This window comes from Triticum aestivum, chromosome 7D, assembly GCF_018294505.1.
Source record: "Triticum aestivum cultivar Chinese Spring chromosome 7D, IWGSC CS RefSeq v2.1, whole genome shotgun sequence".
Taxonomy (NCBI): domain Eukaryota; kingdom Viridiplantae; phylum Streptophyta; class Magnoliopsida; order Poales; family Poaceae; genus Triticum; species Triticum aestivum.
In genome coordinates, this window is record NC_057814.1 from 615,356,519 (window position 1) to 615,372,907 (window position 16,389).

General features: G+C 43.2%; 2 protein-coding genes across 2 annotated transcripts in view; one reads left to right on the top strand and one right to left on the bottom strand.

Annotated features, from left to right (window-relative positions):
• LOC123171432 (uncharacterized) overlaps positions 1–1,527 on the top strand; it is a 43,223-nt gene extending 41,696 nt beyond the window's left edge. The window contains exons 7-10 of the mRNA XM_044588937.1: positions 517–612; positions 709–810; positions 903–962; positions 1,063–1,527. Coding sequence (XP_044444872.1) covers positions 517–612; positions 709–810; positions 903–962; positions 1,063–1,128 — 324 coding nt within the window. The 3' untranslated portion in view covers positions 1,129–1,527. The remainder of the gene's footprint in view (positions 1–516; positions 613–708; positions 811–902; positions 963–1,062) is intronic.
• A 349-nt stretch (positions 1,528–1,876) lies between these two features.
• LOC123170027 (DNA-directed RNA polymerases II, IV and V subunit 3-like) lies at positions 1,877–6,688 on the bottom strand. The gene is made up of 3 exons (XM_044587873.1): positions 6,137–6,688; positions 4,222–4,459; positions 1,877–2,289 (listed from the first exon to the last, which is right to left on the bottom strand). The coding sequence occupies exons 1-3, from the start codon at positions 6,616–6,618 to the stop codon at positions 2,029–2,031; spliced, it is 981 nt and encodes a 326-aa protein (XP_044443808.1). The 5' UTR covers positions 6,619–6,688; the 3' UTR covers positions 1,877–2,028.
• Positions 6,689–16,389: the final 9,701 nt, after the last annotated feature.

Genomic DNA, 16,389 nt, shown 5'->3' on the forward strand with positions numbered 1-16,389 from the left:
ATTTGCTTCCACTGGAAACAAAATTTGCTGGTCCAGTACGGCCCGTAAGTTTGTTATATATCTAGTGAAATTTCTCTAAAATATAGTCATACTGAATTGTCAATGCTGGGTATATCCATCTGAGCAATACTTTTCTGGTATATGCAGATATTCTAAATACTTTTCTGAATCTTAGATATGGTAAATACTGAGTTACTACTACTTTTAGGCTTCAATTGTAATTCAATACCTCAACTGAAAATCCTGGCTCTTACATGACATTTGCTTCCTCTCAAAACAAAAGTTTTTGGTCCAGTATGGCCCATAGGATAGTATGTATAGTGAAGTTCCTTAAAAATAGTCATACTGAATTGTTAGTTGCTTAATATGTTCATCTGGATAATGCTTATTTAGTATGCAGATATGCAAAATAGTAAATTCTGAGTTATTACCTTTTGGGCTTCAGTTGGATATGGATACCTCAACTAAAAAGTTCAGCTCTTACATGAAGCTCCTTGTTCTGTTTCCACTTTCCAGGCCTATGAGAAATGCTTCCAGAACCTACATTACATGGAGCGTTATGAGGAGCACACAATTGCTCATGCGATTCAGGCCAAATACGAGAAAACAAAGGTAAAATATACACATCTGGGCATCAAATCGGCTTCTTGATCAGCTGCTGTATGGCCTCTTTTCTGGATATTATATCTCCCTGTGTTGCATCTTAAGATCTACCTCTGGCCTGGACAAATGAGGAGCGGGATGTGCGCCGCTGGCAGGACTGTCGAAACTGTGATGTATCTAGCCGGGTTTAGCAACGTCAAGTCAAAGGTGTGCTTCTGCTGTACTAGACACTAGACAGGACCACTTGTCACTCTGAATTTGCGAAGTGGTAACCTTATCTCTTTATTATCATCTTGCAGATTATCGGATCAAGGAGCCCGCTCAACGTTATCAAAGCTCTCTTCATAGCACTAAATGCCGTGCGTGCTCTATTACTCAGGATATTTACTTAGAGTGCTTTTGTGTCCTCTCCCGCTTTCCTCAGCGATCTGCTATCTGTAATATTTGTTTGTTTTGCAGATTGAAACGCCCAAGGACGTGGAGCAGAAGTTTGGACGGACTGTTGTGGAGTCGTACTTGTTGTAGCGAGGTAGTCATCTGTTTCTGTTTGTGGAGATCACCTCACGTCGGGCCTGCTGGAGTGGCAAGGGAGGGCCCAAAGGAGGAGCCGGTGGCAGATCCGACCGTGAGACCTCTGTTTGCATCCGTGATTCCAACTATTTGTTTGTCCTGCGACCGGTCCCCTGTTAACAGGGTACTGTAATATTTTGAACTGATCAATGCATAGTGTAACCAGATAGCAGGTGGTCATATTTACTTGGCAAAGAGAACGAAGGCCACGTGTTTGGTCGCTTTTTTTTTTTGTCTTGTTAGCAGATATTATGCAATTCTGTCGTGGCGGCCTGCCTGGTTGCTCGGGAGGTTAGATCTTAGATGGATCCAAACTTGGTAGAATGAATAAAAACCCTTGGTCTCTTGTTCTTCTGCTCCGCTTCCCCTTGGTTTGCTCGTTTCATCATTCATATATACTGTATGTTCAAGTCTATGGAGAAGCAATCAAATTTGCTGGAGTTCACACTGACTATCCTGGATTGGTTAATTGGTTTGAATGTGTTTCAGACATAGATGGATGTTCACTAGTCATTTATTGTTATTCACCTGGAGTCCTGGACTGATTTGTATAATTTAGGGCAAGTTAATTACTCAAATGTAAATGTGTGCTCGATTGTAGACAGAGTAGTTGCATTCATCAGGCTGCATTTTGCTTCTCCCCTGCCTACTTGGTTGGAGTATTATATCAGGCTGCATTTTGCTTCTCCCCTGCATTCATCACTGTTCATCCACTAGAGTTTTGGTACTGGATATCAAAAGAGGCATCCGTTCCAAGATCAAAGGAGGCATCATCCATTACATCTTGCCACAAACACCATAGTCAGATGAGCCTACACTTGCAACCAGCGATTTCTTTTCCAGAGAACCAGACGGTTAGCCTCCAACAAGGTGGGCGTCGAGCTCAGCAAGATCGCCATCATCATCTTGTAGGCGAATGGCGTCCAGCTTCTGCCTCAGGATCGTGATAGCATTCATGATCAACTCATAGGCTGTGATGGCGCCGGTCGTTTCCACGGTGAACACAAAGCTGTCCTCCTTGGCGTTGATCTCCACCAGTCCTGGCTTCCCCATGGCCTCGGCTTTCTTGATCACCTCATCGTCGTATGTGTATGCCTCCAGATCCACAATCGTCACCTGACAGTGACACAAAAGTAGGCATGCTTAAAATCAATGGTTTGTTATATGCAATAAATAAGACAAATGGCCGCATATATTTAAGTTTGGGCCAAACTGCCACATAACAGTGACCTAAAACGTCTTTATATTTACAAACAGACAGCTCCATGAAAATAAAATACAACCCCATCTATCATAATAATTTGGCAAAAAAACTATTTTATACAGATAGGCATTTGCTAGAAGAAGCACATGCTAGAAGAAGGCATGCATGAAATGTAAACTTTGGCTACTAGAGATCTCAGAGTTTAGGAATGTCTTTTAACAATCATTAGCATGGTTTGCAAATGTTGTTGTGGTTGCTGACTTGCCCTAATTTTGTTCTGTCGCACTTTGGAGAAGCAATTGAGTTTCAACAGACAAACTTTTTGGGGTTTCTTCTCGTTGACTCATGAGAAGTTCCTACCCCAAGAGTTCAGTAAACAGAACAGCGCAATTTGCGGTATCTTCATCATGAATGGAAACATAATTTTGGTAACAGGAAACACAGTTTTACAGTCACATGTTACTAGTAAATATATCGACACAACAATTATTGCTCTGAGTAGTCCATTTTAATAGATTTCTGTAACATTGAGAAGAATTTGTCTTCAAAATAACTACTATGAAGTATCAGTGATATGCTATTGATATGTCAAGTTCTCAGCCAGACAAAAAACAAACTCAGGACTTTGACAGTAATTTAATTCTAATAGCCAGAAAAATAGACAGCAGATATAAGTACACAAGCACTGAATATAAACACATGCACCCCTTACGACAGCAGGTGCTGGGTTACAATTAAGTGGCTACAACTTTGTAGTGACAGATTGCAGCATCAACAAATATTGATGGCTTATCTGAAGTAATGCATGGAGACTGTATAACATCATACTTGTGGTGTTGAATGATTTGACTAATACTGCATGTAAGATGAGACTGGCTTTTCTACCATGCACGGGAGGTACCGTGCATAGCTGAGCACTTATGCTTTGGGTGGGATTCATGCCATTTTTTCCACTAAGATGTTTGATATATTTTTTATCTCTACATTCTCATATTCATTGAGCGTTGTGTCAGAAATGCTCCAGATTTTCTAAAAAAAATGTTACAGATATGTGTGCACTATTCAACCACGTACTCTCTCCTTCCACAAACACGTGCATTACAATATAAAGGTACTCAAATATTCAAATGTTTATCATAATGTTTTATTATGTTTCAAAAGGAAAAACAATCCTACTATTTTACCGTGGTTTATCTGTTCGAGATCGTATCATAATGTTTCATTCAGTGTCAATTCACTGAAAACTTATCAGGTTTTTCATGTTCTAGATTGCATTATTATGTTTCATAGAGTTTCATCATGTTCTGAAATATGAACTTTAAAACCTCTCAAAATATATTCAACAGCGGTTTTGTTTCAAAGTCCTAATCGCAAGGAACTCAAATATGTAAACAGATTGTAAATTGGAACTGTGATTCAAAAAATAAAATAGATTGAAGCCTTGAAATTATATGAAAAAATATGAATGGGTGAGGTATTATTGTGTGTCAGGAATATAGAAGAGAGGTTGCTAGTGATCAAGTATGGCATAATTTGTGACTGATTGATGTGACTTGAGTGGGGACCAACATGCATGCATTCTAATCTCCAATAGAATGTACGGGATCTCCCGTGAATGGTAGAATCTCTTTTCTCCATGTAAGATGTCTGATGAATCTAGGAATAGTTCGCCCACAGACCCGTGTGCGGAACCCCATGCACGCACGCACGCACACACACGAACACACTGTGAATCTAGCAATAGTTTAGCACGTACAACATATGAAAAAACCCTAAAACTCCGGATTCGTTGATGATGTTGTTGAAACAAGTGATGGAGAAGCACTAGTAGAGAACAAGCTGACCTGTTGGGTGACAGGATCAATGTCAAATACTTTTGTAGGGCTGCTCTCCACCCAGCTTTGTTTTTCCTCAAGTGTAAGTGTCTCCATAAGCTCTTCATTAATACATATATCAGGCTCATACATGAAGGTCACAGTAGCAGCTGGAGACCATTTGGCATGGTCCTTTCCAATTCCCTTCCTAGCAATTGCTCGGAGACGTAGCTCTTGCCCACAACGCAGCTTTACAATTAATATGCCCCTGAAATAAGATATCATTATTTAAAGCTCAATACCAATAAGCATTAGTTAAGCAAGAGAAAATTTAAGGGCAATTTTCAGACATTTATTTTCAAGAAGACCAAGATATGCACAGAAGATGCCTCTGAGCACTCAACCAAAAGTTAACACATATACTCATAAGGTAGCTTAATTTTTATTGTGACAGCAGCAGAACATATCAATAGTGCATGCTCTGTGCATGTAGGAGAAGATTTATAGTATTATTAATCCTTTGGACCTAGTTAATGTACATATCCACCTAACACTAAATATAGTAAAATACTAATTAGGCTAACATAGTTAAAAAGCAGAGTTCGCTTGCATTTAGAAGCACATAAAATGAAAGATCAGTGTCAGATAGATAGACAGCCAAAATTTCATAATAAAATAGTTAAATGTGCATCCAACCTAGAAGTTATTCAATCAAACCCTTAAGGGATAAAAAGTCTTATCCCCTCCTAAAGATGCCACTGACGGTAAGTCTGGTATACACAGATAACTGTGGCCTCACCATTTGTACTGCTGTCTCCACATAACATTAGTGTGTACAATTAACATGTAAGATTAACTAATAACCAAATGCTCAGTTTTACTTCCATTCATTGCACCCCCTTATGCTGGAATGACAGAAAAGGAGAAAGGAGATTGTACAAAAAAAATGCCTCTTTTTATTTATTTATAACTAACTGCTTACAAAGGAAAATGATTTGGTTAACTTATGAAGAGAAGGAAAGATACATGTGACATACACAGTAGTATTCCCAACATAAGTATTACAATCCGCACACTTAAATGGGACATGGAAAATTGAGTCATTTTCAGTGTGTCCCCCCATAAGATTAATGTGTACAATTGACATGTAAGATCAACTAATAACCAAATGCTCAGTACTTCCATTCATGATGTCCCATTATGATGGAATGAAAGAGGAGGGAAAATAAGATTGTACAAAAAAAGGCTATGTTTCTTTTCTTTAACTAACTGCTTACAAAGGAAAATGAATTGGGTAACTTATTGTAGAAGAGAAGAAAAGATACATGTGACATATAGAGTGGTACTCCCAACATAAGCATTACAATCTGTACCCTTTGAATGAAAATGGAAAACTGAGCAAATCATAGGCAGATAAACTTAGGGTATATGGATGAACCCCATGGAACAATGAGGTGATGAGCAGTAGGGTAAGAGTTATAATATAACACTATGGCAGAAGGCACATACAACTTAAAATGCTGCTAGACTGCAAGTAACAGAATGCTGATTTAAAAGACTAGAATGAGGGCATGGGCAATGTCGTGAAAGTGTAATTGTGACCTTTCGATACAAATTAACCATCGAACTAAATCATCTAGAGATACGATGCCGAGCATGAGGTACTTAATTCAAGTGGTGCAGACGTGCAGTCACAGGATTACATTTTTATACATGTACCTTCCAAGGAAATAAAAAAAAATACATTTAGAGGCAAGACAAAGAGTTAGGGACACATAAACCAGTTAGTACAAAGCACAATTATTATATCACTAATCATACAGATAAGCTACTAGTAGAACGACTACCTAGCTAGGGTTAGTTGGGTTCTGTAGATCAGGCAGAGGTCATCATTTCATCACATCAATACTTGGGGGTTTAACAAGTAAAGAACACAACAATGGGCCGTAAATCGTAATGGAGAGCGCGATCGACTTGCCTGTGGTCACCGGCAGCATCGGCCTGGTCGACAGGGCAGACCTTGGGGTCGGTAGAGCGGAGGTCCATGGCGGTGACCTCGAGCGTCTGGCCGGAGTCAGTGGCGCGGGCGGCCAGGTGGAACTCGACGGAGCAGTACTCGCAGGAGCCGTCCCCGTCGCAGGCGTCGCAGTCGCGGGAGAGGCGCATGGCCATGGCGGCGGAGGAGGTGAGCGGGATGAGGCCGAGGCGGTGCGCGATGAACTCGTCGGTGAGGACGGAGGAGTTGGCCTCGATCTCGACGAGGTCGATGGCGACGGTGGGGACCTCGGCGATCATGACGCGGCGGAGGGCGTTGGCCACGCTCGCGTCGGTGTCCCGGAGCTCGAACTTGGCGTACTCGTCCCTCAGCTCGCGGATCCGCACGCGCGGGAACCGCTGGTAGGAGGCGCCCGCCGCCGGGCGCTCCATGCCGCCGGAGGTGGAGGTGGAGGTGGAGTGGGGCGTCGCTGCTGAGGGTTTTTGGTCGGGCGCGGCGGATTTGGGGGAAGCGGAACAGGCGGAGGAGAAGGCTGGAGGACGGGGTTTTTGTCTGTCTTTTGCCCTTCTTTTTTTCTTTTAAAAAAATTGTCTCTCTTTTGCCCTTTCGCTTGATGCGTCTCGTTAAGATTCGTGCCGGATCAAATGCGTGGCTTCGTGGCATCTAACGCTCCATTTTGTTGCGGCTGGTTGCGGAATGTGTCTTTTGCGGGCGAAGCGTTTTCTGCTGTGAGGCGACCTATCAGGCGACTAGATTTTCTCCTGGTCCAACCCGGCCGCCTCCTTGGCGGCGGCGCGGTGGCCGGCGCCTTTGCTGTGTCAGGTCGGCGCTTTGAGCGTGCTGGTCTCTCTCTCCGTAAGACGATCTAGATGGCCAATGAGGTCAACATGGTGTAAGTCGTTTCAGTACCCATACATCGCTGGTAACAGTTAAGAAGTCACTCGGATCCCAAGGAAGCAGCATGACCAAGAAAAGCCGGTTCACGAGTGCACTGGTGATCTTCGAGAGGAAACCACCGCTGCATTGATCGCCAAGCCCATCATGATATGCAGAAACAAAGCACTGGGTACTAAGGACAGTAGATGCCAAACCACCAACATTCCATGTCATATGCGCCCCATGCTTCCCACCATTTTCCTGCCCAAGAATGCACCACAAGAGTTCAGGGTGTAAGGTGCCCATCCAAGAAAACCAAGCGATCTCCCACTGGAGCAGTGCACTGTCATATTGTATCGTACTGTTGCTCCCATGGCTTGAATAGGCAGAACCGAGACAAAGCACACTACAGGATAGAGTGTTGTTGTCAACTAGTACGGTTGTCAAATAGCCCCTGAAATCCACATCAAACTTGAGACCCACTGAAGCCTGAAAAATAAAGCACTCGTGGTATACATATTCCAAGAAAACCTCCATGTTGCTGATGGTGTCACTACCCAGTTGCAAGTGCAAGCCATATATGAAGCTGACACATAGATTAATCATAGTGTAAATTGGGTTCTGCACTGCCACCACTCTACTGATTAGCAACGGAGACCGTGGAAGCTTGGGCTGCAATAAGAACACTTCCTCACATACTTCATTGGTTAGCTGTCGACATGGACCAACCCTTACTTGCAACACCCTTGATGATGTAGTAACAGGGAATATTTCTGCGAATTCTTCCCGAGGGTACCAATTGAAGAGGGTCATGCTCCCAGAACTTGACATTCCAATTACAAAGTCTAGTTGTGTACATGTATCTCACTTATTAGCTAATATGATATATAACTACTGAGTTTGTGTGAGCACACCCTAACATCTTTACCAATACGTATGAAAGCTGAAGTGTAGAGTTAGGATTATTATTTTTGTAATTTTTTATCCAAGCTTTCTTAACTTAGTTGCCTTTTTGTCATATGCAATCTCCTCTATGTATTATGCCCTTCTTTTTTGCATATTTATTCAGGAGCCAAAATGCGTTTGTAAATTAGTTGGTGCTTGTTTTCTCATCTGAATTTTATCACCCTTCGGGTTTTGTATTAAATTCCAGTTAATCACATTCAACACTTTGTTTCCTTGCTCGTATTTTCCATTGGCAACAATATTTGCTTATGTTATGGCTATACATTTGCATGTTTCTACACCGATTAGGGCTTGTTTTCATTTGTCTCATTTTGCAGAGTCGATGCATAAAATCAAGATTGCCCGTGGACATGATTCTCATCCTCCAGTTTTTGGATTGGTGATGCACATTGGGAAGAGCATCCTTTCCCATGACAATCAACTCCTTATAGGAGGAGTTCGCCCAACGGCGCCGAGTTCAGGTCTCTGTTCTTCGATGCCTATTCGGGAGAGCCCGTTGAGAGGTCAATATATATCTTCAGTTACTAGACCAGTCAGCTCCTATCTTCTTTGGGTTGGGGTTCCTCTCCTTCTTGGGACGAGCGGTGTCGTGGTTTTGTCACGGCATATGTCCTAGAGAAAGGACTTAGTCGTGGAGCCATCGCTACGGGTTAGCTCGAAGGGGTTACAGCGGACAAGGGACGCAAGAGAGTTTTATACTAGTTCGGCCCCTTCGATGAAGGTAAAAGCCTACGTCTAGTTGTGATGGAATTGATGGGGTTTCGATGACCAGGGAGCGAATACGCTTTGGCTGAGTCTCGAGTTGTTGTCTGTTGTCCTTGAACCACCGCCGGGTCGTCCCCTTATATACATGGGTTGACGCCCGTCGGTTTACAGACTCCGAGGCCGGCTCATAATCGTGTCCGGCTCGGTCTCTGCTACGCATATCTTACAACACAAGTTTACATCTCAATGCCGGTTTGTGTCTACATGCCTTAAACCGGCTTTGGGCCCTGGGCCTTCATGAAGCGTCACCGTCTGTCTTCATGGGCTTCAGATACAGATGAACTACTTATGAAGTTAACCCGGCCTCTCCTGGCCGGTTTACGCCCAGTGGTAATATCCCCAACATTAGGCCCCAGATTGATTTGAACTGGTTCATGTCAATCCTCAATACTTGAGAAAATTTCTTCTTCAACATCTTCACACAATCTTGTAAACCGCCATTACATCATCTTCTAGGATCTTGGTAAACCGCCGTGACATCACCTGTCATTAACGAGCCTCCGACAATCGAGGCGACAACATTACCTTATATCCAAAAATCCGGCTCCTCGATTTTCGCATCTGTCGTTTATCTCCTTATAAATAGGGCCAGAGGGTCTTTCCAGTTTCCCCCTCATGCCTCTTCGCTTCATCTTCATCCTCGCGACGCCCGAACCTTCGACCTCGGCCGCCGCCGTCCACCTTCGACTGCTGCACCAACCTTGGCCACTGCATCGACCTGAACGTACTAGAGCTCCTCCGCGCGCCGCCGCTGCTCAACAGCATCCGTAAGTCTCCCCTTTCTCTTACCACAGATCTGCGCTTAGGGTTTCTGGCGTTCATCGGTGTTCGTCGCCGCCCTTCTTTTCCCTTGTTTATATTCGTGGGTTAGATCCAAAAACCACATAGGTCTCGTGCGGTAGTAGTTTAAACCACATAGATCTCGTACTTTAGCAGTTTCAGCACCTGTTTGATATCCAACTCATCTCGTCTTGGTGAACCTTCAGTACACTGGAATTTAGGTCAGAATATACTTTGTTTTTCCTATGCGCGGTAGATCTGAAATTACCATAGCAAGATGTGAAACTTGTTTCTTCCTTCTCTTACACCCTTTGAATACCAGATTGGCCGGTTTAACCTCACAGAAAAAATGATGACCCGGTAGATACCATTAGTCCCCTGTTGAACCGCCAATGCATTACACTGTTCCATTGCCAGACTCCGGTTTACCAATATGCTAGTATCCTCATACCGTTGTATAGTTGTCCACTGTAAATCTTAAAAGTCCCCTGTTGAACCGCCAATGCATTACACTGTTCCATTGCCAGACTCCGGTTTACCAATATGCTAGTATCCTCATACCGTTGTATAGTTGTCCACTATAAATCTTAAACCGGTAATACTCATATTTCAGATTTTCCTTGTCATGGCTAAACAAGTCTATGAGTGCAATTGGGCTCCCTCTCGAATAACCGAGGAGCAATTAAACAACCTTGTTAAAACGGGCGCTTTAGCCAAGAAAGATGTCATCCACTGGAGGGTCCCTGGCCTGGAGAATCCTCCTACACCCAAGGATGGAGAAGTAGTCGTGTTTGCTGATCATCTCGGACGAGGTTTTTGAAGGAAATATGCCCTAGAGGCAATAATAAAGTTATTATTTATTTCCTTATATCATGATAAATGTTTATTATTCATGCTAGAATTGTATTAACCGGAAACATAATACATGTGTGAATACATAGACAAACAGAGTGTCACTAGTATGCCTCTACTTGACTAGCTCGTTGATCAAAGATGGTTATGTTTCCTAGCCATAGACATGAGTTGTCATTTGATTAACGGGATCACATCATTAGGAGAATGATGTGATTGACTTGACCCATTCCGTTAGCTTAGCACTCGATCGTTTAGTATGTTGCTATTGCTTTCTTCATGACTTATACATGTTCCTATGACTATGAGATTATGCAACTCCCGTTTACCGGAGGAACACTTTGTGTGCTACCAAACGTCACAACGTAACTGGGTGATTATAAAGGTGCTCTACAGGTGTCTCCAAAGGTACTTGTTGGGTTGGCGTATTTCGAGATTAGGATTTGTCACTCCGATTGTCGGAGAGGTATCTCTGGGCCCACTCAGTAATACACATCACTATAAGCCTTGCAAGCATTGTGACTAATGAGTTAGTTGCGGGATGATGTATTACGGAACGAGTAAAGAGACTTGACGGTAACGAGATTGAACTAGGTATCGAGATACCGACGATCGAATCTCGGGCAAGTAACATACCGATGACAAAGGGAACAACGTATGTTGTTATGCGGTCTGACCGATAAAGATCTTCGTAGAATATGTGGGAACCAATATGAGCATCCAGGTTCCGCTATTGGTTATTGACCGGAGAGGTGTCTCGGTCATGTCTACATAGTTCTCGAACCCGTAGGGTCCGCACGCTTAACGTTACGATGATAGTTATATTATGAGTTTATATGTTTTGATGTACCGAAGGTTGTTCGGAGTCCCGGATGTGATCACGGACATGACGAGGAGTCTCGAAATGGTCGAGACATAAAGATTGATATATTGGAAGCCTATGTTTGGACATCGGAAGTGTTCCGGGTGAAATCGGGATTTTTCCGGAGTACCGGGAGGTTACTGGAACCCCCCGGTAACTTAATGGGCCTTAGTGGGCCTAGGTGGAAGAGAGGAGAGGAGGCCAGGACAGGGCCGCACGCCCCTCCCCCCAATCCGAATAGGACAAGGAGAGGGGGCGGCCCCCCCTTTCCTTCCTCCCCTCCACCTCTTCCCCCTCTCTCTCCTAGTCCAACATGGAAAAGGGGGGAGTCGACTCCTCCTGGCGCGCCTCTCCCCTTGGCCGGCCGAACCCTCCCTTGCTCCTTTATATACGGGGGCAGGGGGGCACCTCTAGACACACAATTGATCATTGATCTCTTAGCCGTGTGCGGTGCCCCCCTCCACCATATTACACCTCGATAATATCATAGCGGTGCTTAGGCGAAGCCCTGCATCGGTAGAACATCATCATTGTCACCACGCCGTCGTGCTGACAAAACTCTCCCTCAACACTCGGCTGGATCGGAGTTCGAGGGACGTCATCGAGCTGAACGTGTGCTGAACTCGGAGGTGTCGTGCGTTCGGTACTTGATCGGTCGGATCGTGAAGACGTACGACTACATCAACCGCGTTGTGTTAACGCTTCCGCTTTTGGTCTACGAGGGTACGTGGACAACACTCTCTCCTCTCGTTGCTATGCATCACCATGATCTTGCGTGTGCGTAGAATTTTTTTGAAATTACTACGTTCCCCAACAGTGGCATCCGAGCCTGGTTTTATGCGTTGATGTTATATGCACGAGTAGAACACAAGTGAGTTGTGGGCGATATAAGTCATACTGCTTACCAGCATGTCATATTTTGGTTACGCGAGACTGGTTTCACCGTTGCGAGCACTCATTGCTTAAAGGTGACTGGCGGGTGTCTGTCTCTCTCACTTTAGTTGAACCGAGTGTGGCTACGCCCGGTCCTTGCGAAGGTTAAAACAGCACCAACTTGACAAACTATCGTTGTGGTTTTGATGCGTAGGTAAGAACGGTTCTTGCTAAACCCGTAGCAGCCACGTAAAACTTGCAACAACAAAGTAGAGGACGTCTAACTTGTTTTTGCAGGGCATGTTGTGATGTGATATGGTCAAGACATGATGCTATATTTTATTGTATGAGATGATCATGTTTTGTAACCGAGTTATCGGCAACTGGCAGGAGCCATATGGTTGTCGCTTTATTGTATGCAATGCAATCGCCATGTAATTGTTTTACTTTATCACTAAGCGGTAGCGATAGTCGTAAAAGCAATAGTTGGCGAGACGACAACGATGCTACGATGGAGATCAAGGTGTCGCGCCGGTGACGATGGTGATCATGACGGTGCTTCGGAGATGGAGATCACAAGCACAAGATGATGATGGCCATATCATATCACTTATATTGATTGCATGTGATGTTTATCTTTTATGCATCTTATCTTGCTTTGATTGACGGTAGCATTATAAGATGATCTCTCACTAAAATTTCAAGATAAAAGTGTTCTCCCTGAGTATGCACCGTTGCGAAAGTTCTTCGTGCTGAGACACCACGTGATGATCGGGTGTGATAGGCTCTACGTTCAAATACAACGGGTGCAAAACCAGTTTGCACACGCGGAATACTCAGGTTAAACTTGACGAGCCTAGCATATGCAGATATGGCCTCGGAACACTGAGACCGAAAGGTCGAGCGTGAATCATATAGTAGATATGATCAACATAGTGATGTTCACCATTGAAAACTACTCCATTTCACGTGATGATCGGTTATGGTTTAGTTGATTTGGATCACGTAATCACTTAGATGATTAGAGGGATGTCTATCTAAGTGGGAGTTCTTAAGTAATATGATTAATAGAACTTAAATTTATCATGAACTTAGTACCTGATAGTATCTTGCTTGTCTATGTTAATTGTAGATAGATGGCCCGTGCTGTTGTTCCGTTAAATTTTAATGCGTTCCTTGAGAAAGCAAAGTTGAAAGATGATGGTAGCAATTACACGGACTGGGTCCGTAACTTGAGGATTATCCTCATTGCTGCACAGAAGAATTACGTCCTGGAAGCACCGCTGGGTGCCAGGCCTACTGCAAGAGCAACACCAGAAGTTATGAACGTCTGGCAGAGCAAAGCTGATGATTACTCGATAGTTCAGTGTGCCATGCTTTACGACTTAGAACCGGGTCTTCAACGACGTTTTGAACGTCATGGAGCATATGAGATGTTCCAGGAGTTGAAGTTAATATTTCAAGCAAATGCCCGGATTGAGAGATATGAAGTCTCCAATAAGTTCTACAGCTGCAAGATGGAAGAGAATAGTTCTGTCAGTGAGCATATACTCAAAATGTCTGGGTATAATAATCACTTGATTCAACTGGGAGTTAATCTTCCGGATGATAGCGTCATTGACAGAATTCTTCAATCACTGCCACCAAGCTACAAGAGCTTCGTGATGAACTATAACATGCAAGGGATGAATAAGACAATTCCCGAGCTCTTCGCAATGCTAAAGGCAGCGGAGGTAGAAATCAAAAAGGAGCATCAAGTGTTGATGGTCAATAAGACCACTAGTTTCAAGAAAAAGGGCAAAGGGAAGAAGAAGGGGAACTTCAAGAAGATTAGCAAGCAAGTTGTTGTTCAGGAGAAGAAACCCAAGTCTGGACCTAAGCCTGAGACTGAGTGCTTCTACTGCAAGCAGACTGGTCACTGGAAGCGGAACTGCCCCAAGTATTTGGCGGATAAGAAGGATGGCAAGGTGAACAAAGGTATATGTGATATACATGTTATTGATGTGTACCTTACTAATGCTCGCAGTAGCACCTGGGTATTTGATACTGGTTCTGTTGCTAATATTTGCAACTCGAAACAGGGGCTACGGATTAAGCGAAGATTGGCTAAGGACGAGGTGACGATGCGCGTGGGAAATGGTTCCAAAGTCGATGTGATCGCGGTCGGCACGCTACCTCTACATCTACCTTCGGGATTAGTATTAGACCTAAATAATTGTTATTTGGTGCCAGCGTTAAGCATGAACATTATATCTGGATCTTGTTTGATGCGAGACGGTTATTCATTTAAATCAGAGAATAATGGTTGTTCTATTTATATGAGTAATATCTTTTATGGTCATGCACCCTTGAAGAGTGGTCTATTTTTGTTGAATCTCGATAGTAGTGATACACATATTCATAATATTGAAGCCAAAAGATGCAGAGTTGATAATGATAGTGCAACTTATTTGTGGCACTGCCGTTTAGGTCATATCGGTGTAAAGCGCATGAAGAAACTCCATACTGATGGACTTTTGGAACCACTTGATTATGAATCACTTGGTACTTGCGAACCGTGCCTCATGGGCAAGATGACTAAAACACCGTTCTCCAGAACTATGGAGAGAGCAACAGATTTGTTGGAAATCATACATACAGATGTATGTGGTCCAATGAATATTGAGGCTCGTGGCGGATATCGTTATTTTCTCACCTTCACAGATGATTTGAGCAGATATGGGTATATCTACTTAATGAAACATAAATCTGAAACATTTGAAAAGTTCAAAGAAGTTCAGAGTGAAGTTGAAAATCATCGTAACAAGAAAATAAAATATCTACGATCTGATCGTGGAGGAGAATATTTGAGTTATGAGTTTGGTCTTCATTTGAAACAATGCGGAATAGTTTCGCAACTCACGCCACCCGGAACACCACAGCGTAATGGTGTGTCCGAACGTCGTAATCGTACTTTACTAGATATGGTGCGATCTATGATGTCTCTTACTGATTTACCGCTATCATTTTGGGGTTATGCTTTAGAGACGGCTGCATTCACGTTAAATAGGGCACCATCAAAATCCATTGAGACGACGCCTTATGAACTGTGGTTTGGCAAGAAACCAAAGTTGTCGTTTCTTAAAGTTTGGGGCTGTGATGCTTATGTGAAAAAACTTCAACCTGATAAGCTCGAACCCAAATCGGAGAAATGTGTCTTCATAGGATACCCAAAGGAAACTGTTGGGTACACCTTCTATCACAAATCCGAAGGCAAAACTTTTGTTGCTAAATTCGGAATTTTTCTGGAGAAGAAGTTTCTCTCAAAAGAAGTGAGTGGGAGGAAAGTAGAACTTGATGAGGTAAATGTACCTGCTCCCTTATTGGAAAGTAGATCATCACAGAAACCGGTTTCTGCGACGCCTACACCAATTAGTGAGGAAGTTAATGATAATGATCATGAAACTTCAGATCAAGTTATTACTGAACCTCGTAGGTCAACCAGATTAAGATCCGCACCAGAGTGGTACGGTAATCCTGTTCTGGAGGTTATGTTACTAGACCATGACGAACCTACGAACTATGAAGAAGCGATGGTGAGCCCAGATTCCGCAAAATGGCTTGAGGCCATGAAATCCGAGATGGGATCCATGTATGAGAACAAAGTATGGACTTTGGTTACCTTGCCCGATGATCGGCAAGCTATTGAAAATAAATGGATCTTCAAGAAGAAGACTGACGCTGACGGTAATGTTACTGTCTATAAAGCTCGACTTGTTGCGAAAGGTTTTCGACAAGTTCAAGGGATTGACTACGATGAGACCTTCTCACCCGTAGCGATGCTTAAGTCTGTCCAAATCATGTTAGCAATTGCCGCATTTTATGATTATGAAATTTGGCAAATGGATGTCAAAACTGCATTCCTGAATGGATTTCTGGAAGAAGAGTTGTATATGATGCAACCGGAAGGTTTTGTCGATCCAAAGGGAGCTAACAAAGTGTGCAAGCTCCGGCGATCCATTTATGGACTGGTGCAAGCCTCTCGGAGTTGGAATAAACGCTTTGATAGTGTGATCAAAGCATTTGGTTTTATACAGACTTTTGGAGAAGCCTGTATTTACAAGAAAGTGAGTGGGAGCTCAGTAGCATTTCTGATATTATATGTGGATGACATATTGCTGATTGGAAATGATATAGAATTTCTGGATAGCATAAGGGATACTTGAATAAGAGTTTTTCAATGAAAGAC